This window comes from Poecilia mexicana, unplaced genomic scaffold, assembly GCF_051168715.1.
Source record: "Poecilia mexicana isolate PSO_F unplaced genomic scaffold, ASM5116871v1 scaffold_19, whole genome shotgun sequence".
NCBI lineage: Eukaryota > Metazoa > Chordata > Actinopteri > Cyprinodontiformes > Poeciliidae > Poecilia > Poecilia mexicana.
The window spans coordinates 1,690,001-1,715,967 of NW_028263388.1; the positions used below are offsets into that span (position 1 = coordinate 1,690,001).

General features: G+C 41.7%; 2 protein-coding genes across 3 annotated transcripts in view; both read right to left on the reverse strand.

Moving 5' to 3' along the window:
• Window positions 1–1,712, reverse strand: part of LOC148153555 (uncharacterized) — a 9,074-nt gene extending 7,362 nt beyond the window's left edge. Inside the window, exon 1 of the mRNA XM_088016512.1 lies at window positions 1,389–1,712. Within this exon, the coding sequence (XP_087872638.1) occupies window positions 1,389–1,464 (76 nt within the window). The 5' untranslated portion in view covers window positions 1,465–1,712. The remainder of the gene's footprint in view (window positions 1–1,388) is intronic.
• Window positions 1,713–5,195: 3,483 nt separating this feature from the next.
• On the reverse strand, window positions 5,196–25,788 carry rnf40 (ring finger protein 40). 2 transcript variants are annotated; one of them, XM_088016510.1, is made up of 20 exons: window positions 25,714–25,788; window positions 25,194–25,342; window positions 24,156–24,323; window positions 22,268–22,577; window positions 21,965–22,168; window positions 21,722–21,813; window positions 20,974–21,120; window positions 19,855–19,929; window positions 19,666–19,785; window positions 19,409–19,588; window positions 18,368–18,503; window positions 17,366–17,487; window positions 17,007–17,278; window positions 16,775–16,892; window positions 14,710–14,859; window positions 9,497–9,706; window positions 8,664–8,789; window positions 8,362–8,502; window positions 6,583–6,684; window positions 5,196–5,590 (listed from the first exon to the last, which is right to left on the reverse strand). In XM_088016510.1, the coding sequence occupies exons 2-20, from the start codon at window positions 25,329–25,331 to the stop codon at window positions 5,414–5,416; spliced, it is 2,988 nt and encodes a 995-aa protein (XP_087872636.1). In that variant the 5' UTR covers window positions 25,332–25,342; window positions 25,714–25,788; the 3' UTR covers window positions 5,196–5,413. The 2 variants fall into 2 exon arrangements, with proteins under 2 accessions (XP_087872636.1, XP_087872635.1); XM_088016509.1 differs by having other exon boundaries at window positions 9,497–9,709.
• Window positions 25,789–25,967: the final 179 nt, after the last annotated feature.

The window sequence follows — 25,967 nt, forward strand, 5'->3', positions numbered from 1 at the left end:
TTCATGAGATGAAGGAGTTATTCATTTAGAGCAGGAAAAACTAAGGTTGAAATAAAATCAAAACCACTTTTTTCTCGCTCTCTGTGTCGGCGTTACGTTACACGCAGAATTGTAACAACGCCACTTTACGTTTCACCAAAAAACACCAAAACATTTCCCATCTGTTGGTGTTTAGGGAACCAGTTTTTATTTATTTTAAATGAACAAAAACACAGAATTCCACATCCCATCCACATGTTACGGTTATCAAAGTCAAGCTAGCATAGCTGACACAAGATTTTAGTCTATTTCTTCCTAAATGTTTGCTGTAGTTAACCAAGTTTAATAAATTCAATAAAAACTGATTTAGATTCAGTAAATTCAGCTTTTCAGTGAATCTCTGCATCAACATGAATCTACTTATGAAGGTTTGGTTGTAAAAAGACAAATACTTTGAGTTGTTCTGAACATTTTCATTAAGTTAAAAGACACTGAACTGCAGTTCAAGAACGAAAATTTGCTAGAAAAAAAATATCTTGAGATAAATTTTTCTAGACTTTCAAATTTCCAAATTTCTTTTGAAATTCTGAAAATTAATAAGTTAAACATTTTTTATTTCAAACTCGTATACAATTTAAAAATAAAATAAAATTCTGAATTAATCTCAAAACTTCAGAGATTTTTTAGCATTTTTTTACTTTTCAGACTGTGAAAATTTCTTATTTTTTCTATAAACTTTCTTTGATTAATATGAAAATTTTGGAGTTTTTAAACCAAGTTCAACTTTTCTAACTTTTTTTTCTAGAAAATGTGAGTTTTTGGCGGAGTCGTTTCATGCTTTATTCCTTCTCCTCCGACAGCCTCGGTGACCTGAACTCTGAACTCTGACCTCTGTTGGGTTTGCGTGTCTGAAGGCGGTGGTTGTAGCAACAGCTGATGTCCAGATGTAACTACAATAAACTGAGTAAAAGTTTAGATTCAACATCTCTGGGCTGTTTATGGTTCCAGGTTTTATGACCTCAGTGAAATCTGAGAGCTGTTTTCCTCTGGGATTAGCTCCGAACTTCAAAGCAGAACAATCCTGTGTGTTTGGAGTCCAGCGGAGTGAAAATGTTTCTTTGTGCAAAATGGACCCAGGCAGCGCTGGCCCGGCTCAGCCAGAGGGCACTGCGGTGAAATCAGCCCATCGGAATGCGGAACCGGTGAGAAATGCAGCTGGTAAAGGAAGCGGAGCCGCTATCTGGCTCCGCTGGCGGCTCCAGCCTGATCCGGGTTCCCACAAACAGACAAAGCCTCGATTGTTCCAGTCCAGTCCGGGGAACAGGCGCCGCCGAACCCGGACCCGGGCGGGACCAGAAACACGGAGGAAAAGTTTTAAACTAGAGAAAAATTAAAATGTATTTACTCACTTTTCTCCGCGTGGAGCCCGGTGGAAGCCGCTAGAATAAATCCGCAGATGAGTGCGCAAACTGCGGCTGAAGCCATGGTGTGTGCGGGAGGAGAGCTGCTCGCTGTCGGCCACGCAATTCCCAAAAGTTCATCTGATTAGGAATCCGTGCTGGTTTTCAGCATGGAAAAGCGAGCATCAGAGTGAGTCATGCGGAGGAGTCTGCGCCGTGTTTTAATAGTGCGCACACACCCACGCTGCGCAGTTCAGCTCCTATGAGTCATTTCCTATGTAGCTGCGGCGCAGCGCGGACTCTCTGCGCCCACAGGAAACTCCGCCGCGGTTTCATGTCTCACACTTTTTTCACTTTCATTTTTCAAACGAAACTTTCAAACAAATCAGTCCAGGTATCGCGGTTTCCCTCCGCACCGATAGATTTGTAACATTTTTCAGGCCACGCCCTGCGTGTTTTCCCACTCTGAACACCGTGTAGTCCAGGATTTACAGCCTCATTGTTATTACCACGCCTGCAGACGTCATGCTCCGCTTTGTGCCAAAAAACACAAGACTCTGGCAGGGGCCGGGGTCCCTTACGCACAGCGAGCCGAGCGGGGGAAACAGAGGAGCCCGGGCAGAAACACATGACATTAATTAACAGGTTAAATCATCCCGTTATGCACGGAGCGATACAGAAAGTTTACCAGAAGGTAAAACTCATCGGGAAGACGCTGGAGATGTTTCTGCTTGGACACAGCGTCGCTGACGCAGGGTGGTGTTATTAATGTCTGGGGCTGGGTGTAGCCGCTGCTGCTGCACAAATATGCAAAAACAAAGCCAGCGGACTCAAAATCAGCATCACTACTGTCTCATGTAGCGAAGAGGAGAAGAACTGCAGCGTCTTCTGGTCAAACAGCAGGAAAATTTTTAAATAAAACACAAATCTAGTACAACTATTCCTACTTTACAACCTGCAATGTGTTTTATTGGATTTTGTTTGATGGAACAAAACTGAAGCAGAACTTAAAGGCGATTTTTTTTGTTCCAATTATTTTTCTGTTTAGCCAAAAACATCTGAAAAGTGTGGCATGCTCATGTATTCTGACTACATTCTAACTGCATTTAAAAATACTTTTATTTTTCCATCTTGTTCTGTTATTCCATCATCAAACACAAACCTGGGGTTTTGCTCTGATTATTTCATGCAGGTTTGAGAAATCATCTAATCTCCATGGCAACCATTCAGCTGTTAAAACGCCTGGGTGGGCCTAGCCCCGCCTTCGAGACGCAGCTCCTCTTCAGAGCTGCAGTTTCCAAACTGGAGCCTGATAGTTGTGTTGAAGTTGTGCTAAATTGACCCAAAACCTGCAGAAACAGGATCAGAGCCTGAAACTTCACAGTTCATCACCACAAACCTCAATCTGATATTCAGTAAGTTTCAAAAACATTGAAAAGTTAATCATTTAAAAGGGCCGGTATCATGTATAATTAACTTTTTTAATCTTCCCATCAATTTATAATATTTTTCCCTGGTGTGTTGCCTTCATTTTTCCATGCATGTTAGAGAAATCATTCAATCTCCATGGGAACCATTCAGTTGTGCAAAACTCCTGGGTGGACCTAGCCCTGCCTTCGAAGAGCAGCTCCTTCATACTAGCCAGCAGCAATTAGCAAACAGCTGATGGAACTGCTGCTCAGAGCAGAATAAAGTTTTAATTGAAAAAAATAGTGAGGAAGAAGGAAGCTATGCTAGCTTGACTATGACAAACTTAACATGTAGCTGTGCTGTGGAATTAGATCTGTTTCAGTTCAGTTACAGTTTTGCTGTGGCGCCCTGCACTAAATGAATACCAACAGGTTTCATTTTGAAGGGACTGTTCCACCGCAGCAGCTTTGGATAGCGAGAAGAATCGTCTTTTTGCTCTCCAGTGTTGTGCACATGCATAAAATTGCCTATGACACAAACAATAACATAGGGACAGTGCAATTCTAAAATTTTAGGTCATCAGTCACAAATTCTCCTTCTGATCTCTGATTGGCTGGTAGAAATTTTACTAGAGGGAATCCAAGTGAAAGGGAGAAATCCCAGACTGAGTTGTGAAGAGATGTGAATTGAATGTTACAGTTCATTTTGAAGGGCTTTAAAATGAGCAACACACTTGTAAAAAGTTTGGTAAACAGAGTAACTTCTTTTTTCTTCCAATCCATCAAGCTAAACTTCATTAGTCGGATGAAATTAAACGGACTAAATGTAAAAACGCTGGAGGGGTGTGAATACTTTCCACTTGGAACAACCCCGCCGTTATTTTCTCACTCCGTTCTTTCTCCAGTTCTTGAGGAAATCTCTGCTAACTATTCCCAAATGCCTGATAAACTTTTTTCTTTTTCTTCTTCTTTCCCCACATTCGCTCATCTCCTCCGCAGCCTGGAACCTCTTATGAGCGTTGCTTGGTGTGAACTGCCTTTCCCACAAGAACTAACGTCAAACAGACGCTCCACCAAACCCCCAGTAAATACTTCACATCATCAGAAAGCGGAGGGAAGGTTTCATTGGCTCAATTAAGCTGCAGGCAGATGTTTTTGTACTCCGTTGTCACGGCTAACCTTTAGGAAAGCTCTCTAGGAGGACCTGGAGCCCACGAAGGACGACTTTCCACTCAAGTGATTTCATCAGTAATGAGGCACTATAAGCTGCAGATGTTGTGTCAAACTCTCCGGCAGGCGCCATGGCAACGGGGTGAACACACACAGAGGAGCTTGCCCAAGGTGATCCAAACACTCCTGTATGCGCTGAGCGCGCGCCAAGCGAGCTGATGTCTCTCAGGCGTCGTCAATGCAAAGACGAACACAAACCCGGCAGTTTGGACTTTCTGTAGGAAACACGTTCAGGTTTCAGCTCTGCTGGCCAAACAAAGTTTAGGTTCGGCTGCACCACCTTCGATTCCACTGATCACAGGATTGCGCAAATTGAGCAACAAAAATAAATTAACTTAAGTAAAAAGTATTTGCGCTCGGAAGAGGTGCGTTTTTTCAGCAGTAGAAATCGGTTTATTTGACTAAACTGCAATAGAAACCTTTTTGCATCACGAGATTAACAACCGGATGTTAAACAGGCGGAAAAGACGAAGGAGACGACAAATGGGAAGTGGTAGGAAGATTTTTCTAAATGGGCGAAATAAAAATACAAAAACTGGAAACGCGCCAATTTAGATAAAAAAAATCTCGTTTAAAAAGGTTTTGTGCTACGATGAGGTGGTTCATCAGCTGTAGAAACTGGTTATGTAGCAAAGGAAACAAGAGGACAGGAAGTGGTAGAAGGATGATGGCGCAGTTTGTTTTTTTAATGCGCAAACTGAAAGAACGAAAATAAATTTGCTTAATTGTAACAAGGCAATTTTGAAAAAAAAAAAAAAAAAATTTCTACATAAATTTGTTTGGACTAGGATGAGGTGATTTTTTGGCTGCAGAAATCAGTTTATTTCGCTAAAAACGCAATGAGAACATTTTTACATCATACGCGTCACATGATCAACAACCGGATGTTACTACTGGGGGAAACAACAAAGAAGACGACAGGAAGTGGTATGACGATGACGGTGCGGCATGTTTTTTAATGCGCAAATTGAAAGCACGAAAATAAATTCGCCAAATGAGAACACGCCAATGTTTTTTAAAACAAGTTTTTCTATTTAAAAAAGTGTTTTTTATAGAAAGACTAGCTTGCGCTACAGGATGAGGTGGTTTTTCATCCGTAGAAATAGATGAATTTGGAAACATTTTTTTTCCTGGAACGACTAGTTCTAGTAAAATAAAAGCTCGACATGCGAGAACGTCGCTTCCCTCACAGGTGTGTGTTTATTAAACTAGCTCACAACACACTCAGGCAGACAAATCACCATGTTTGGTCACCAAATGGAAAACAATCTGATAAAACGAGTCTTTTCCAAAGATTAAAAATGTCAGTGAATCTGCAGTCCTCCTGCTCCCCCCTCTGGTCTCTTCTCCCCTTTGGTTCAGTCTCTCCTCTCTCTCTCTCACTCGCTCGACCGCTCAGGTGATGTAGATGCGGTGGAAGTCGTTGGCTCCGAAGGCGCAGTTGCACTTGGGGCATTTCCTCTGCCGCGTGTCGTAGCGCATCTTCAGACACTCGTAGCAGAAGACGTGGAAACACTTGGTGAGGACGGTCTCCTTGTCCCGCGTGTTGCAGCAGGGGCAGCGCAGCTTGGCCTGAGCGGGGAGGTCAAACCGTCACAAAGTAACCCAGTACGGAGATACAATGGGGCCAGACAAAAATATTTGAATCTGAAAAGTAATTTTGAATTTGTTTTTTAGTTTTAAATATTTCTTTTCAGCTTCAAAACATTTTTTAAGTATCAAATAATTTTTTTCCAATTAAATTTTTTTTAACTTCATGTCCACAATTAGGTCCATAAAACTGAAATTAAACTTTTTTCAGTTTTAAGACTTTAAATTGTTTATGTTTTTTTTTTGTTTTTTTTTAAAATAAAATTAAGTTTTCCCCCCAATATTTTCAGTTTCAAAATAATTACTCAGTTTTAAGTCTTAAAAAAAACAAAAAACACTACTCCCACAACTTAGCTACATATAACTAAAATTAAACTTTTTATTTTAGTCTCATCTTTATTTCCAGTTTTAAAATTATTCTCCAGTTTCAAGAATTCTTTACCGTAAATTTTTTAGTTTAAAAAAAGGACAAACTTTATGACCCCAATTTAACTCCAAGAAGCTGAAATGAAACGTTTCTTTTTAATTTTAAAAATAGTTTTTCAGTTTCAAATTTGTTTCTAGGGAAAGATTTCTGGCCCAAATGTATCTCTAAAATGAAGCAGCTATAAAAATCACAAAGTTCATGAAATTGAGAAGAAAAATACCAAAGTTAATCAGTTTTACAGATACAAATCTGAAAAGTGTGGCGTGTGCTTATATTCAGCCTCCTTTTAACATCTATATGCATGCCACACATTTCAGATTTTAATTTGTATCAAACTGAAAACTGCATTTCATATTTTTCTTCCACTCCACAGTTTCTGTTGTCACATAAAATCCAGATAAAAACCCAGAAGTCTGAAAAGTGGATCAACGAGCCGATCAACGAGCCGATCAACGAGCCGATCAACGAGCCGATCAACGAGCCGATCAACGAGCCGATCAACGAGCCGATCAACGAGCCGATCAACGAGCCGATCATTTCTCCTCACCTTGTACTGGTTGATCTCCTCCTGCAGGATCTCATCTGCGTCAGAGTAAACCTCCACCTTCTTCTGCTTCTCCAGCTTCCTCCTCAGCCGGGACAGATCCTCCTGCAGAACCAGGACAGAGTTCAGACTTTAAATAAAAATAAAAATGATCCCGTCATGAAAACCTGTTCAGATTTGTCTTGATTTTACTATATCACTTTTGGACCTAAAGGATCTAAAGTCAGAACAGCTTCAATTATTCCAGCTGGAAACTAAAAAAGCTGAACATTCAGAGCCACATAAAGACGGTTACAAATACGGCCTTCTGAGGAGCATTTAGAGGATTAAAGCACCAACATCTCAGCTTTAGAGAAACTCATCCATGCGTTTGTCATCAATTGTATTGATTAATGCAACAAACGTCCAGAAAACTGCAGAACAGCTGAAACCCTGAGTTCCATTAAATCAAGATGAAAACCCGTCTGTTTAGAGCTGCTTCGATTCTAAACCACTGGAACACTTATCAATACAGATGTGCCCATCAGGTTTTTTCCTGCCTATTCCGATTCCGATCACCCATGAGGACCGATCACCGATACCGATCACTGATACTGATCGCAATCACATAATTATTTTTTTTATCATAAACCCTACTGGTTACATTATGTGGAAAAAGGAACCATGAATTCACCTTAATTTAGACAAAAACTTGTTTTTAATAACTTTTTCCAAGAAGAAAACTAAACCAAACAGGCATTGTGCAGATTGTACTGGTATCAATAATACTATCTTTAACAGACTGATAACATATGAAGGCTCTGAAGAGGCTAAATAATACAAAGAGCCAAAATAAAACCTCTCAACATTGCCAAGAAGTTCAAGTATAAAACTTAACATTCAAAGGCAAAAACAGGTTCAATTACGATAAACAATCCAGAGTTACTGAATGAAAACTTCCTGTTAGCATGGCGGCTAGCTGATTACTGCTAGCTCTGATTGGCTGTTTCTGACTGAGCGGAGTAATTATGCAGATCAGGGAGGAGATCAATTATTTTTTAGAGATTATCTGTCTCATGTTAGGACAACTAAAGTTTTAATACGTATGTAAAATTTATTTTTTTAGATGCTGCAGCTTTAAGCAGGTTCGGTGTGAGAGTCACTACCAGGTGGAGCAGAAGCGAAGCTCCGTCTGTCAGATATTACTACCTGTAGCGTAGCAACGGTTCAACAGGAGAGCAGAACCAGCGTCTTACATCGCAGCTCAAAGACTTAAATAATTTTGCGGGTTATTTGTTTAGCTTTCTGACCGTCATGCTAATCCGGGTGAGTGTTTGTAGCTGTGCGCTGCTTTACCTGCTATCTGATCCTCCATATGTCTGATTTACTGCAGTGAGCCTCGATGTAGCCAAACTCCTCAAGTATGGCACTGTTTTTATTCCATATTAGCTTGGTTGTGTTGATGCATTTTGACCTGTTTCAATTTTCGTCACAACACGCAAACTTCCCCATTCGCTCAGTGCGTTATAGTTCCACATCGCTTACCCAATCGGCCACATTGGTGGCCGATCGATCGGCACACCTCTACTTATCAATATATTTGATCTATGTTTGATTTTGATGGCATTTAAAAATGTAATGTTTGTGTCGGTTTGTTAATCGGTCCCTGTAAGCTGAGTGAAATTCAGACTTTTAAACTAAATTGGATCAGTAGTTATCGATACGGACTGATTTGAAACGTTTTGTCGGCCATGTTGCCCAGGGCAGCCTCATGCTGCGGCGCCAGGCAGAAGCGTCTCGTACCTGTGCCCGTTTCAGGTTGCTGCTCTCCCTCTCGCGGGCGGTGCGGTTCTCCGCCACAGAGACCTGGATCTCCTTCAGCTTGGCCTGCGTGTGTTCCAGCTGCACCTTCAGGTCCTCCGCCAGCTGCGCAGCCTCCACCGCCTGCTGCGCCAAGGAAGCAATAAAACAAAAGCTAATGGTCAAATTCCTGGCTGCTAATGTGGCACACAGCGCCCCGCTGAAGGGATCCATCCTGTTTACTGCAGGTTTTATAATTTCCACATTAAAAGTTATTCAGTGGTGATTTCATGTTGTGTTCTCGCCTTCCTCTTGTTGAGCTCCAGGGCCTGAGTCCGGACCGCCAGTTCCTTCTCCAGGGCAGCCAGAGTCGTCTGCAGGACTCCCTCCTTCTCCTCCAGCTTCTGCACCACCAGCAGCTGGGCATCCACCTGCAGCAAGCAGCTCCAGACATTAGACACGTCCGGCTGCATCTACAGCGGTAAAACGCAGTTATATGGAGACACAGGAGTGCCAAATCGCAACAAATGAAAAAAATATGAAATTATTATTTAAATGCGTCATTAATTTATTAAAACTTAAAATAATTTATTAAATATAGAATTAATTATATGTAAAAATATAACATTTGTGAAGGTTTTTGATATGGGAAACCAGGGCCATTTCCCAGGGCGGCATTAATGGGGCGATATAAAAGAATAAATTTATTTAATCTGTACATACAGGAATAATTTTTAAATATAGCATTAATTATATCTACCAATATGTAATTAGTGAGTTTTTGATTTGAAACATGGCAGTTTCCCAGGGCGGCATGAAATGTGAAAATATGAAGATAATAATGAAAACGGGAAATAAATGCATATTAAATATAGAATTAATTATATGTACTAATGCAAACTGTGATGGGTTTGATATGGAAAATATAAAAATGTCTCCCAGTTTCCTAAATTCAAATTCGAACATACTTTATTGATCCCAAAGGAAATTAAACGTGATTGTATCTCATACTAATTCAAGGTTGTTCAGAGTTGAAAGCCAGTCCCACCACCAAACAAAAATCTAATGAATTTAAAACGTACTGAATTGACCTGAACCGTCATTTCTCCGTGGTTTCAGACTGTTTTCACCTCCTCACCTGCGTCTTGAAGGTGAGGACCTGGTCCGCCAGCTCCTCCTTCTCCTCCTTCAGCAGCTTGTAGATCTGGTTGGATTTGATGCGTTCGCTCATCAGCTTGAAGTTGGCGTCGTCTTTCTCGCGTAGCTGCTGCAGCAGCCTGCTGTTCTGCTCCTGCATGTCTTCGAAGGCCTGGCCCGTTACGTCCATCTCGCTCAGCAGCGCCTCCTCCTCCTCAAGAGAAACACAGCAGATGGTGTTGACTGGGATCAGTGGGAAGGCTGTGAACGCTCATCTGGAAACCAGTTTACACACGTTCAGGTTTTATTCAGATCCTCTAATTTTATTGAAGCCAGTTCATTTACCAGTTTAGTCCCTCGAGGACAAAACCTCTGATAGTGAGGCAGGAGGATTTTATTATTGTAGACCGGAAAACAAGCCTCCGGCCACCAGGTGGCAGCAGTGAGCAAAATGATCAACAGGCTCAGTGATTATTAGAAGAAGCCTACAGTCATAACACACTTTATTCTGAAAATAACTATTCTCGTACTGTCACAACCTTTTCGTAACTTCACGACTTTATTCTCGTAACTTCACGACTTTATTCTCGTAACTTCACGACTTTATTCTCGTAACTTCACGACTTTATTCTCGTAACTTCACGACTTTATTCTCGTAGCGTCATGACTTTATCCTCATTTTATGACGGGGACGTAAACATTTACAATCTCTGGGGGAACAAGGCTGCTCCAGTGTGACATGACCCATTTATAATTAATTTCCTTCATTGTTTCCAGGGATGAGGTAAAAGTGGTATTATGGGATGACCTGGATCCTCCCTGAATGGAGAAAACAAATGCTACCTCTTAAAAAGGTACAACAGAAAAGTGATTCTGCGTTAAATAAATGTTTCTGTATAATAAAGTTTCTTAAACATGTGTATCTTATTACTTTTAAAGCTAAACCCAGTAAAAGCTTCATGTTCGGAGAACACACGCTTTCCTCATCCTGCAGCTCAGCTTCCCATAAACACAACACATGGGCATGTTTTAGATTTAATGCCTCCAGTGTTCTGTGAATTCGGACTCGGCCGGGCCGGCGCTAACGTGTGTTCTGGGTGATACCGTCACGTTAAACACATGTGTGAACTCCCTCTGCAAACAGATGAAACCTGAGCTCCAACAAGCCAGCAGCCTTTAGATTTACGCTTCTAAAAGCCTCTGCAAAACTTAAACGTTCAATTAAGCTTCATTTTCACAGAGTATGTAAAATGTTAATCTTTCTGCAACGAAACCTTTAAAAGAAAATGTTTTAGTTTGGGGTGGTGCTACCATGGCTTCCTATAAAGGGCAGGAAAATAAACAGACAGATTGTTTTTGACAGAAAACAGACTGAGAACCGCCGTGTCGGTTCTGTTGGACCTCAGAAGAACAGGAACTTCTGGGTAACGTCTCACCAGAACGGACAGAAGTCACATCTGGGTTCATCAGGGTCCAAAACTCCTAATTAATATCTAGATGTTCCCAACACCTCAGGTAATAATTAGCATTAGCTATGAAAAATGACTGACCCTTTGCACATGACGTCCAGAGCTCCGCCATGACGGTCGGACCAAGGCGCTCCTTTAAAGCCCGTCTAACCCAGTCTGGCAGTCCAACACCTTTAGTTCAGTTGATTTTGCTTTAAAATGTTCACAGGATGCTGCGCGGTCGGCAAACAGACCAGGATACAAACCAAACCTGCCATTTTATTTTATAACCTTAATGAGGAAAGATGGCGGCGACGGACAGCAGCTGTCAGTCATACCGACTGTTGGCCCTCAGCGTCACCCTACTTCATAAGGAAGTGTGATCAGAAAGATCACGTTACAGACAAGGTGCGTGTGTAATTATTGGTAACCATGGAGACGATGCCACACCGTCATGTAGCCTAGCATGAATGAGAAACGTGGTTAGCATCTTGTCTTTTGTACGTATTTTGCTTCAGGAAATGGCGTGTAAGACCAAGTGAAGTAAGCCAGGGAGTATTTATCGTCCGTCATGTTCGTTACTGAGACAGAATCAGTCTGTTTCAGACGAACAGAAACAAATCTGAAGTTTTCATCTCAGGACCTAAAGAGGAACGCTCTGCAGTCAGAACACAGCTTCAGTTATTACAGCTGGAAACCAGCAGACCTGAACCTTCAGAGACACATAAAGACGGCTACAAAGTCGGCCTTCTATCACCTGAGGAACATTTCAGACCCAGAAAAACTCATCTGTTTCTCTTTAGTCACACTGGATATAACAAACTGGAACAAGTTTCCTGAAAACTGCAAAAAGTTCCTTTAAAACAAGGCTAAAATCCCAGCTGTTTGCTGCTGATTAATAATCACTGGAACATTGATCAACATATTTGATGAGTATTTGTTGGTGATTTCGATGATGCCATTTGAAAAGAAGTTACATGTATCGCTTGTTTCGTAATTGGTTTCCGTTCTGTTTTTATGGCATAAAACACTTTGAACTGCCTTATTGCTGAAATGTGCAATACAAATAAACTTTATTTCATGTTGTTAAGAGTTTAAAGCCATTTATTTCTTTTACCCCAAACAAACAAAAACAAATTATCCAGCAGCTGTGTCTGATTATAAAATGATGTTTAAAGAGATTTAATTCGTTTTCTACCCAGAGATCCTCAGATATGAACTTCATTCTGAGAGTTTCAGGACAGATTAGGATTAAAAAGTTAATCTAACGTCTGGATGGACGTCAGTGTCGGGTCTGGAAAACTAACTGGACTTCCTTCCTCCACTTTTAAACTCTCATCCTGGAATGTTTATCATAACTTGGCAGATTGAATTAAAGATTCAGCACATTAAGGCATTATTAATGGAACACAGAGCTTTTCAGTGACTCAAGAGTAATTTTAGAGGAACACGAGACACAAGAAAAAGTCCATAAAACAGGTCAGATGAACCCATAAGTGGCTTTTCTTTTGGCTTCCTGCATGTTTGATTGTTGACGAAGTTCCTACGACACCTAACAGTGTGTCATCGGGCCGGGCCGGTTCTCCATTCCTTTAATTACGTTCTGGATCACCTCCCAAGCATGAAGAGCTGCAGACAAATCACGTCTCAGCATCTGCTGCAGCTTTATCTAAGAGTTAAAATCACACCCACACACACATGGCAGCAGAAAGTGTGAGTCAAATTAACTAATCAGCCTCTGGGACTGATAACAATAAGGTCAACAGCTGGGCAATAGCAGCGTGTTGGGCGGATCCGCTACGCCAACACGATCAGGTTACGTCAAACATTTAACCTGGGACTCATTACTGCTTCATGCATTCCTGCGCCTGATAATCTAGGATTATAAAACTTAAGAGAATGAGGTCACCTGAGGCTTTATGAGGTTGGCTCACGTTTTTACTACTAATGAAAAAGAAAAGACCCTCCTGTCACTCAGGTGTCTTCAGATTCACATTCAAAGGGAAAATTAAAGTTGTTCGAACTCATGCTATTCATTTTATTGAAAGAGTTTTAGATAGTGATCCGTAGGCAGAAGCATCTCCTGTAGCAGTCAGTGTTACAGCGACTCTTGAGAAGCTTCTGACTGAAGACACAGTCAGGGTTGTCTCCATCATCTCCTGTGGTTCCGGGACCAGAACCAGAGCCAGAACCAGAGCCAGCCGTCTTTATGGGCTTGTTCCAGTCTTTTTAAGTTGTTCTGGACCCTCTGATTCTCTCCTGTCGCTGACTGAAGCGAAGGATTCAAACTCTCAGAAACATTACTGCAACTTTCCTAAAGTGTTTCTGAGAGGAAGTTCCAACCTTCACCATGAGGTCCAGATCAGGGGTATCAGACACAGAAAAGAAACACATTCTGCAGCCTGAAATGTCATCAAGACGTAACAGAACAAACATGCTAATGCTGGTTAGCCTAGCGCCTCGAGAAACTGTGCTGCATGAAACATCCGTCAGCTGGATCAAAGCCTGAGTTTATTGAAGGCTGTAGCTGAATGAGGTGTGATGAAGACAAATCTGTGTTAAACTCGAGGCCTGCAGTCCAAATCCGGCCCACCAGAAGTTTTTATGTGGCCGTCTATAGAGAACCAACAGTTTTATGGAAAATCCACTCTTTCAGCTTCCCATCATGTTATAATTATATTCCCTCATCAAGAACATGGATGAAAGAATCAAAGATGTTTGAGAAATCCTTTAATCTCCATGGCAACCAGTCAGCTGTAAAACGCCTGGGTGGACCTAGCTCCGCCTCCCAGGCTCAGCTCCTTCAGACTAGCCAGCAGCAATTAGCAAACAGCTGCTGAGCTCATTATAGGAGCTGCTGCTCAGAGCGACGCTGGTAGAAACATTAAAGGGTTAATAGAGGAGCCATGTTGGGACGACTTCCTGGAGGCGGAGCTTCAGAGAGAGCAGGAGCTTTAAAGAGACAGAGGCCCAATTTTAAGGAGCTACAAAGTTAAATTTCTTTTAAGCCATATTTGATACATACAGGATTTTTATAACTGAAGGTAACACAGTTACTTGATTGTGCTGTAAAATCCCTGCCAGGTGTATTTATTTACATATAATACTCTAATATGAAAGTTTTGTTCTTAAATATTATTTTCTTAATCAAATCACAATAGTTTCATCTGAATTCTGCCAAATTAGACCAAGGTGAAAACATGCTCATATTATTTCTTTTTGAATGCAGAGACAGCTATTTATTGATATTTTAACAGATTGCTCATGGATTTTATTTATACTTTCTTCCATAACCGGCCCTTTAAAGACATTCTTGACCTTAATGGTGTCCAAAAACACTGAGACAGAAAATATTAAGAAAATCCAATAAATCCTGACCAGGGAATCCCCTGTTTGTCCAAACTAAAGCAAAATTAGAAGCACCAGTTGTTTAAAATGTCCTGCAGAATAAGGAGGACCCCGACTTTCACCAGCATCAACGATTCAAAACAAACCCGTGGGTTCAGATTAACACGCCAAGCTGGCCGGGCGTGTCGCCTTGTTTCGGTTCCTCCTCACACGGCTAACATTAGCAAAGCTTCTTTTTCAGGCAAATGCAACACCAACGCCTCTGGTTTCACTCATCTAACAGCAGTGCGTTAAATATTCATCTTAGCTCCGTCACAAAAACTCAAACATGACGTTTAAGAGCAAACGAGGGCCAACAAGTTCAGAGAGTTCAGGTTTCATTAGCGCTGTTAGCATTCAGCTAAGGAGCCACACAAACCTGCTTGGTGGCTGCCAGTTTCTTCTGCAGATGCTCGATGGTTTCCTCTGCAACGCGGATCTTCCTCAGGGCGTCTTCGTCAGCCAGCTTCTTGCTCTCCTTCTTCTCCCTCTCCTCCAGCTCTCGAACTCGCATCCTCAGGTCTTCCACCTGGACGGAGAAATTAAAATGAGTTTCCTTCAGTTCCAGCAAATTACAGCTGAGATGAGCTCCATTTATTCATTCTCAGCTCCACATTTAGGCTCAACACTGCAAAAAACTCAAAACAGACTAAATATTTTTGGTCTAGTTTTGGGTGTAAATAACTTTGTAACTTACTAACTTACAAATAACTTTTCAGCAAGAAACAGGAGTTTAAGTCAATAATTTCTTAATATTGATGAAATATTAATATTTCCACTGGCAGATTATTTCACCAAGACATTTTTCCCATTTTGTAAGTAAAATAATTTGCCAGTCAATCTAGTAATTTTTCATCAATATTAAGGAATTAGTGACTTAAACTTAAAAAAGTTACCTGTAAGTCAGTTTTGTCTTATTTAAAGTGTGAAAAGATATTTGCATATGAAACTAAACTGAGAAAGAATCATTAATTTATCTCCCTCTTGGCCTAAAATTAGATGAAATTGAGCTAAAAACGAGTCTATTTCCCTTGAAAGTGTCTCCAATATGACTGAAAAATATTTGAAAATTGTAAAGATATTAATTCTCTCTTTATTATTACGCCATGTCTGCAATACGCTCTGAGCTTCGGCATCTCGGCCCTTAAAGTTACACCTGAGGGGAGGAAAAAAGGGGCAGATGGTGAATGAATGACCCTGGAAACTTAATATCCACCCAGAAAAGTGTCCAAGCTGCCATTTCACACAGTGATAAAGACATTTGATGCATTGTGCAGCTCTAGTCTTAAACTGTAATATTGGCTAAAATTCTGGGGATATTTCAGATCAAAATGCTGCCAAACGGCTCTCAGACTTTACAGATGTGCAGACGTTAAATTAATCTGACGCAGCTTCACAGTCTAGAAGAAATTATCTACATCTTCCAACTCAGTGGTGCCAATATTCTGCTTAGCGCTTTAAGTTCCCCTAAATTAATTAAGTTCTCAAGCACTAATTTACTTGGTTGTTTGGTAAATTTTCAGTTGAATAAAGTTCCACATGTGTGATGAGGTTTTGATTACCGGCTGTTAAGAACTTTATTGTTTTGTTTTCTTGGACCAAAAAGCCAAACAGAGGATGTAAATGAGTTACCGTAATTTCCAGACTATGAGCGCAACTAAATATGAACCGCACACCCTGAACTCTGAAAATAAAAAAATTAAACATAAATAAGCCAAACCTGTCTGTTAGCAGCAGCTGTCATTTTTTAGCTTTACCACAAAGACACTTGTTTTTATGGGATTGGGATATGGATGGATGGGATTGGGATATGTATGTATGTATGTATGTATGTATGTATGTATGTGTGTGTGTGTGTGGGGGTGGATGGATGGATGGATGGATGGGTGGGTGGGTGGATGGATGGATGGATGGATGGATGGATGGATGGATGGATGGATGGATGGATGGATGGATGGATGGATGGATGGATGGATGGATGGATGGATGGATGGATGGATGGATGGATGGATGGATGGATGGATGGATGGATGCTTTATTTGTATTTTATTCAGTGTAATTAGTAACAGTTGAGTTATTTAGCCATTTTGTTAAAAAGTAGTGCCTTATAGTCTGGGTATTACGGTAGCAGCCCTGCTGGCGATGTTTAGCTGTATTGTCCCTGTAAACACAAATACATTTAAAAGATTTAAAACACTAAGTGTTCTTATTAAGAAACAACTTCTACACCAATCAGTGTTTTATGAACTGAAAAGAAAAAGATCTAATCGGTTTATTCAGATCTAAAGCTTTAATAAAAACTAAAAAGCTGAATATCTCCATCACTTCCTGCTGAGACGCATTAAAACCTGCCATCCTTGTGTCAAACATTTAAAGCGCGTCTTGAAAAGCAGCAGCTGGTTTAGCATTCGGGGCTAACGTGAGGGGCCAGTTTTGAAACCAACCTCTGCTTTTGACTTGCGCTCGGCGGCCATTAGCTGCACTTTGTCTCTCTGCTCCTTCGGAGCCGACTTGTACATGTCCAACAGCAGCTTCATCTCTTTCTGCGACTCCTGAGCTTTCCTGATGGAAACAGACGTGGAGGAGCTGGATTAAACTGACATGGAGGAATATATTTCATAATTAAAACTTTTCCATAAACCAGAAGGAATTATGGGAAAAACCCAGAAACTTTACTTGAGTTCGACTCGGAGCATCTTCAGCGTATCCGAGTCTTTCCTCTTCAGCTCGTCGCTGCGCTGCCTCTCTCTCTCTCTCTCCCTCTCCCGCTCTCGCTCGGCCTCTCTCTCTCTTTCTCTCTCTCTCTCCCTCGCCCGCTGTCTCTCCAGCTCCTTCCTCCTCTCCTCCTCTTCCTCCTGATCGTCTTCTTCCTCCTTTTTCACGTCCATGCCGTCGCTCGTCGTCTCCTCCAGGATCAGAACGCCTGCGTCTCCGCTCTGCGAGCGCAGCTGCCCAGAAACCAGACAGACGGCGGGTTAACGGCGGCGCCGCGGCCCGGCAGCGTTCGCTTCAAGCACCTGATCGCTCCAATCTACCTTATTGATCTCCATCTGCGTCTCCCGCAGCTTCCTCTTGTAGCGCTGCACGTCGCCCTTCAGCTGCAGGTTGTGGTTCTGAAGGCTGCTGATCAGATGTCGCATCTCCCGGTTGATTGGTCCTGAGGAAGCAAAGGTTCAAAGGTCAAAGTGTGAATTTGCCGTTTGTGTTTTTATCTTACATGCAAAATTGTTATATTTTGACTCAGTTTTACCTTCATTACTGCTCTGAGTGTGTTGTTCTTTCAGCTAGTGGCCTTTATTAGCAATTAATCGATTAACCCTATTAATTGTTTCATACCTAGCCTTTGTTCAGTCCTAAACCCTCAGTCCTGTTCTCCGTCGCCCCCTGCTGGTCCAGGAGGAGTTTCTTAGATAATCAAAGTAAGTTTAAAGGTTTTCCATCAAACTTGATCCACTGTTAGCCAGTTCAGATCAACAGGAGGGAGGATTGAACTGAACCGGCTTCACTGTGATGTCACACAGTGAAGATGTTTGTTGTGAGGTTATGGCACAACTTTCTGTTTTTTACTTCTTTTATTGTTCTTATGGCATCACTTCATTCAGGCCTGGACACTAAATCAATCACTTATATTGTGATAAACAGGTGATCAATATCAACAGATGAAACATCTGATAGAATATTCAATATTTGAAATATTCCAGGTTTGTGCCATCTACTAACTCTCTCCCTCTTTGGTTGCTTAGCAACCGGATGGGCAAGAAGCAGTTTCAAGTTCCCCCCTGCCCCCAACTGTGGTTGCCTAGCAACGGCCTGCTGAGTAACTGGAGCAGTTTCCAGTTCCCCCACTTTGCCTCAAAACGGCTAGAAAATAAAAACAAAATGGAGGGAAAACTGGACAAAACAGGAAATGACACGCCACCAGAAGTAGCTCAGATATTTAGAACAAAAAAAACCTAATCAATAATTATTGGTATTGACTGATATGAGACCTAGTTTCCCAGTGTTGTAATAAATAGTGCCGTAGATCAGATGGGAACCTGCTTGCTCGTTGGCGGCCAGGTTCTGCTCGAACTCGATGCGCAGCATCTCGTACTCCTTGCGGACCTGCGCCAGCGTGTCCTCCAGCTGGATGACTTCGGTCCGCAGCTTCTTCTGCAGGGAAAGCTCGTCGCTCTGACACAGACAGGAAGCTAAAGTCACCACAAACGCCCAGAAAAACTCATTTAATCACATTAATGGCTCCACAGCGCTGTCACCAACCACATGCAGATTAGGTGTAATATGGGCAGATTTAGGCCCTCAGTGAATCCTGGCTGCTCTGCTATTAATGTATTGGAGCTTCTGGAGATGTTTTCTATGGATTCCAATGAGTTGCAGTGGTGGAGCCTGGAGGAGACTCGGCATCAGAGAAAGAGAGAGATGGACGAATTTTGGAGATATTATGAAGATGAAAGAAAAATGTTTTAAAGAGATGCTTAATGTGATTTTCAAATGTAAGATGAGGATCCATTCTAACTCCAAGATCTGTAACAGTGGTGGAAAGGGGGGTGTCTTGTCCAGAGAAGAAGATTGTTGTCAAGGTTGAAGATTGGACCTGGTGAGGTGTTCTGATCAACATGGCCTCAGTTTGGAGCAGTTTAACTGAAGAACGTTCTGATTCATCCACGTCCTCATCTCCTCCAGGCAAGTGGAGAAGGCAGTGAGTGAAAATGGTGATGATGCTCCAGTTCTAATGTAAAGTTGTATATCGTCGGCATAGCAGTGGAAGGAGATATTGTGCCGATTAATGATTTGACCCAAAGGCAGCATGTAGAGGGAAAACAGCAGGGCCCCAGAAACTCTCCATTTCCTGTGGAACGTGTTCGATGAGTCATTTGTGAAATTTGGAGCTTGAACACCAGAAAGTTGAAAAATGTTCAGTTTTTGCTTCTGTCGAGGAAAACCTTCGCCTCCCGCTGCCGTAACGCGCTGCTGTTACCGAGGCAACGCTCCGCATCAGACCGGCTTTTAGGCCAAAACAGGTTTAATCTGGTTGCACTGAATGTTCAGGTTCATGGTGTGCGTTTACGCGGACTCACCTCCATGTGCTCGATCTGCCGGAGGTGAGCGTTCTTGGTGGTGAGCAGCAGGGCTCTGGCCTCGTCCAGCTGAGTTTTAACCCCCAGAGATTCGTTGTAGAGCAGCGAGAACTGAGACTGCAGACATTTATATTCTGACGTTTCTTTCACGACTTCTTCTGGAATATTTCGCAGGTCCATCTGAAAGATTCAAGACGGTTTCTGCGTTGTCCGTGCGTTTGTGTTGAAAATGAGCCGTGGATAAAAACGGTGCTGACCTTGAGCTTCTCGCTCTCCCTCACGGCCTCCTGCAGCTCCAGCTGCAGCTTCTCCAGCTCCGCCATGCGGCTGTTGGCCAGCTCCTGGTTGTGCTCCAGCTCCGCATTCAGGCTCTCAAACTAAGACCAAAACAATCCTTTACACGTCTGCAGATCACACTCTGAGATGACAGCAGCGCCGTTCCTCACCTTCTGGATGTTGAGCGTTATCTGCCCTCCGGCTAATCCGCCCGAGCTGCCGGTGCTGCTGTATCCAGACTTAAGCTGCAGAAACAAAACATGCGTCAGAAAGACGAGACAAAGATCCAAATGCATCTCTTTTTAAGGAACTAACATGATGATGAATTTAGGGCTGAAATGAGCAACGATTCTATAACTAACCGATTAATCGACGCTTGAAATAACCGTTAAACCATTTAGGAACAGACTGACTGTAAATTGGAGCATAGAGACTCTAAAAAGGTCACCTTTTGCCATCAGTTAATAATCAGTTAATCAATAAATAGCAGATCAGCCATAAACCAGTGCGGCCGAAAGCGTTTAGCTCTGCACATGTTGATGTGAGACGGATTACTTTTAGCCACAGACGCTTCCTGAGCTACAAATGATCAAACTTTCCCTGAAGGAACCATCATTTCAGGAAACAACAAAATGTTTATTTTCTCATTTTAAAAAAATAAATTATTATTTATGTGCATCTTTTGATGCATTTCTAATATTGTATGAAATAAAATTAAGTAGTTAAATGAAAGTTCAAAAGAATGTGACATTTTTAATGCAAATAAGCGATTAATCGCCTGAATAACCGATTAATCGCCTGAATAACCGATTAATCGCCTGAATAACCGATTAATCGCCTGAATAACCGATTAATCGTCTGAATAATCGATGGAATAATCGTTGGCTGCAGCCGTAATTGGGATCATTTGAACGGGACGAGCCGTGTGACGCCTGGATGAGTTCAGGCTACATCAACAGAAATCACTGATGTTATTCATAATCAACGGCTAACCAGGCATCACAAGCTGAATCATTTACATATTTCTATGCAAACTAATTTTCTAATTACATGAAATGCTGCAGGAAGCTACAAAACATCAGCGAGAACGGAGGTCAAAAGGTCAGTGCAGGAATAAAACAGTTTCTACTGATTTTGTGCTTTAATACGTTCCTTCCTGCCGGTTCCTCTGTAGATCGGACGTTTAAAAAAGCAGCTGACTCGCCGTGCTCCGGCTCTTATCGCCGTTTGGATTGTGGAAAATCGAATCACAGCCAAAGCCTTTTGGACACAGGTAAGTCCGAACCCACCTGCTCCATGGCCTCCGCCAGGTGTTTATTGAGCTTCTGCTCCCGGTTGCGAAGCTTCTCGATGTCCCACTGCAGATCCTCCACCGTTGTCTCCATCTCAGACACTTTGGTTTCTGCACTGGTCACTTTGTCCACCCACTCATTGTACTGAGACACGAGGAAGACAAACAACATGAGGACGTGGTAAACTACAGTATGATTAAATGTCATGTTCTGAAATCAGACACGCTGCACACCTGACTGAATAAATAAAATAAGTTAATAAAATAATTCAACATATAAAATATGAGCAGATCAATGGAGCCACTAGGAATAACAGGTATAGCTTTGAAACAACCCAAACAAATTAAATTAAATGCTTGAACATGATATACAAAGAAAGTTACAAAGAAAATCTCTAAAAAAAAAAAAATCTTTCTACGTTTCCTGACTTTTAGCAAATAGAAATAATTTTGGTGATTCTAAGTGGAAAAAAGAGAAACGTTTCAGTCTCATTGAACTTCAGTAAAAAATGTAATCTTTATCTGGAACATGAAAAATATCAAATATAGAATAATTAAGAAAACAGTATATTTATATACATTAATAATAATAATAATCCAACATAAAAACCTAAATTTTTGTATCCAGTTAGGAAAGGAAGTTTATTAAATCTTACTCGTCCAAATATGTCCCACATTATTCATATTTACACAACTAATTTTACTCCATTTGAATGTTTCTGCTGTTTCCGGGTCAGGATTCGTACCTCCATGGACATCTTGTGGTGTCGTCCCTGCAGCAGCGTGGCCAGGTCCCTCAGCCGGACGTTGTCCTCCAGCGGCCCGCCCTCCTCGCCTGCTGACCACCAACATCAGGTTTAACATTTCCATTTTTAATTGGGGAAAAAGGCTACATATTTGGCCCTGATGACTTCAAACTTGGGGATTTAGGTTCTTGGTGTAAAAGGTCGGGCTGAGCGCAGCAGCAGCTGAGTCATCGCCATGGTTACCTGCAGCCTGGATAGCCGTGCACATGTCATCAATGCGCGCGTGCAGCCGGTCGAAGACGCGGACCAGGTGGCCGATGGCGTCCTTGCTGAACAGCATGCGGTCCTGCAGGTGTAAGCTCAGCTCCTCCTCGCCGCTCTGCTCCAGCGTGGCCAGGAAACCCTTCGCATTCTCGCTGAGAGGAGGAGGAGGAGGCAACGACGCATCTGCACACAGCGCAGGACTCATAAAACAAACCGACGGGATTCAACAATCAGATGCTTGGAGTTATAAATGTTGTTTCCCCTACAGAAAAAGCTGCGGACCTGTTTTTGGATCAGACGGCGGTTCAGTCGGTGGGGTTAACTCGTCTCCCCCAGCAGGGGGCGCCGGCTGCTGCAGCTCGTCCTGGTGATCTTCCTGCCGCTCTTCCGGCTGGAGCTGCTGGTCCGTCAGGCCGGCTTCGCTCTGGGCCTCTGGCAGCGGCGGCGGAGGAACCGCCGAGGTCGGCAGGGTCAGAGCGACGCCATTGTCCTCCGTCGCCATGGTTTCCGGCGGCGGGGCCGAGGGCGGGGCGGGGCCAGACGCCAACTCCGGCTCGATGCATTTACGCAAAACTTTAACGTTATCCTCCAGCTGCGAATCAGACAGGAAGATAAAAAAACATGAGAAAAACATTCAGCTGAAGACAAACAACAACTTCCTGCTTTATTTCCAACAGAAAACGAGACATTTCAGATTTAACTAAAAAACTGTTGAAGCAGCTGCAGGTCACATTTTCAGGTTGATTAAAATAAAATCACTTTTTACTGCTGCATCCCGGGTGCACACACTGCAAAACCACAAAATATTACCAGGTATTTTTGGTCTAGTTTGAAATGAGACTAAACTAACTTACATTAACTTTTCAGCTACATATAGGAGCTTATTTTAGCCAATAATTCCTCAATTTCAATGGAAAAGTTCTAATTTGACAGATTATTTCACTTATAACGGGACGTTTTTCATATAAGTGTAATAATCTGTCAGATGGAATCACTGACTCAGAAAAAGCTCCTATATTCACCTGAAATGTTATTTGTAAGTTAGTTTTGTCTTATTTGTAAATATCTTATAAAAAGATATTTACAATAAAAACTAGACCAAAAATGCTTTGTAAGATTTTGGGACAATAAATGTTGTTTCTATTCTTTACGTAGATTTGAATTCATAAACTCTGACCCGCTCCGGCCCTGAATGCGTGACTCGTACCCAATAGGCGGGTTCGGCGGGGCACTGCGTACCCCTAAAAGATTTAGCAGGGGTTCGCAGTACCTGCAAGAGAGGAGCGGCTGACTGCTGTAAGAATCAATGGTTCACTGTGCAGCCGTGAGTTCACCCACGTTTTTCAAGAACAATTTAAAACACGACTTAATCAGTTAATAAATAACTTTTTTCTCATTTCATGTTGTTTCTGATCTGTTCTTTGCTAGAGCAGCGGTCCAACATGTCGATCGCGGAAGGTTTTGAGTCGATCTCGGCATCAGGTGACAAACTGACGCTGAGACCAGCAGGTCCTCCTCTGACCCGCTTAAAACGTTCATAACTTTATTAAAGAACAACAAAAAAATGAACAAAACATTTTCAAATTAATGACCCAACAACAATAATAATATCAGTGATCATTGTTTCAACAAGGTGTTGCGCAATTCTGTGTGTTTCGGTTCCATTACCAAAATAACAAGCAGAGCAGGAGTTTAAAATTAACCAACATTTACAACAAACATCATTAAGTTTCATTAAGTATTTAACAAACAAATGGCTTCTACCGCAATAATAATGTGAAATTAATTTAATATAAAAAATAGTTTGGGCATCTCGCTTTGAGCTCAGAGTCCGGGAGGCTTTTCCTCCATCAAACTTCTTTTTGCCTCTTATTTAGTGGAAATATTGATGTTGATGAGATTTTCTCCAAAATTATAACTCCATGCCATGATGTTCAGGATTTAGGACTCATGGCTTCTCAAGGTGTCAACATTGCAGCCAGTGGGCTGAGGGAGATACAGCTTTATTTTGTAGCAATTCAAGAGCTACCAGCTTGTCTGTGTGTGTGTGTGTGTGTGTGTGTGTGTGTGTGTGTGTGTGTGTGTGTGTGTGTGTGTGTGTGTGTGTGTGTATACACTTTTGTCATATTACCCCCCAAGAATTTAAAGCTACTTTCAGCCCTGCTCGTACCTGAGACCAGTACCGGTTGACAATCAGCAGGGTCGTGTCGTCGGTAGCCTGCCTCTTCTCCAGCTTTTCTATTTTCTCTCGTAACTCGTCCTCCATCGCCTGCCTTTGCTCCAGCCGCTCGCACAGCTTCTTGTTCTTAAACTGCAGCACCTTCATGTCCATTTCCTCCTGCAAAACAGTCACAAAAAAACTGTTAGAGCAAAATGACCAGAGGAAATAAATGTTATTTTGATCTCAGACGTTCATGGGGTTTATTTTTTTCTGCATTTGTTTTATTGATTGTAGGTTTTTGCTTCCATTTTCTGTAACTGCAGAGCTTTTTGTCTGTAGCATTTTATTTTTTGTGTGTGTTTTGGGGTTTGGTTCATGTGTTTGTGCCTTATGCAAGAAATATGAAGATAAACAGAGGGAATATAAATACGTTTACACTTCCACTTACAACAAGCTTTAATATGCAAAACAAAACGTTTGACATCCTGCTGCCTGCAGTGGCATTCTTGTACATATTAAGAAAACATATTTTTTTATATTAAACATAAATATTTTTTTTTCTCAGATGTTTTTTTTTTTACATAGTTTAAAATGTATTTATTAGACATGTCGCAATAACAAATTCTACTGGACAATCAAGTGTCGCAGAAGTTATTGTGATAGACGATAATATTGTTGCTTTGAGAACATTTTACAGTAATATAATGTAATTAGAACACATTCTCAAAGAATAATAAACTTTATATTATAATGAACATTTAACTGGAAGACATTTGAAAGTAGCTGAGGAAGAAACACCAGACTGAAGACTTTCATCATCCAGTTTTGGTAGAAAGAAAATAAATCATGCAAATGGAAATTATTGAGCTTGTTTTAATCGATGAACTTATTTATCGCTTATTACGACGTCCTAGTATTAAATATTGAATGTTTGTGTTTTGCGTGTTGCCATTTGCAACAATTTTTGCTCATATGTGCACCGGTGGTGCAGATTTAAATGACAATAATGAATCTAGCTAAAGAAAGACAGGACAGCCGGTGACCCACCGTGGAGGAGACTCCCGCTATGCGGATGGGCTCGATAAGCGTCGTGGTGGTTTTCTCCTCTTTCTTGCTCTTTTTCTCAGGTGGGCCAGGAGGACTGTCCCCTCCCGAGGGCCGCTTCCCTCCCCCGGCACCCGACATCTTTCCTTCACCTACAGAAGAAACACACACAAAACCATTCAAATCCAATGTTACTGCCTGCGGCTGCAATAAGGCAAACACAAACCCAATTCATTTAATAAGAACAAGAAATTGAAAATCGGTTTATTTTACACAGCAAACCTAATTAATCATAAACTAACTCCATGTTTTTGATATTTCAGTTTGACGTTGCCGCTGAATTGATCCTAAAGCTAGCTCCGGGTTAGCCACACAGCTCCCTTTGTGTGGCGCAAATACTCACTTATAATCCCCGTTTTCATTCACTTCTTATAAATACGGCTATAAAGCATTCGGTGGAGATGTTTTGCATTAACAGAAATAAAAACAAGCACAGCCAATGAGGAATATCGATGCTACACACCTTCGCCAGCAGCGAGTGGAAATATAACTCAGGGGGACGCAACAGGAAATGACGACAGAGCGTCTTCGTCGGCTACGTTTTAAACACATAGAGACATAGCGCCACCTAGGCTTCACCGTTGTTTTCGTAGTTTATAGCTTTGTATTTCATACAAATAAAAATAATAATTTTATAATTTTGCTATATGCTCACTTAAACGCGACAAGCTAATTATCTTTGTAGTTTCGGATCTATGGATCGGATACACGCCCTGC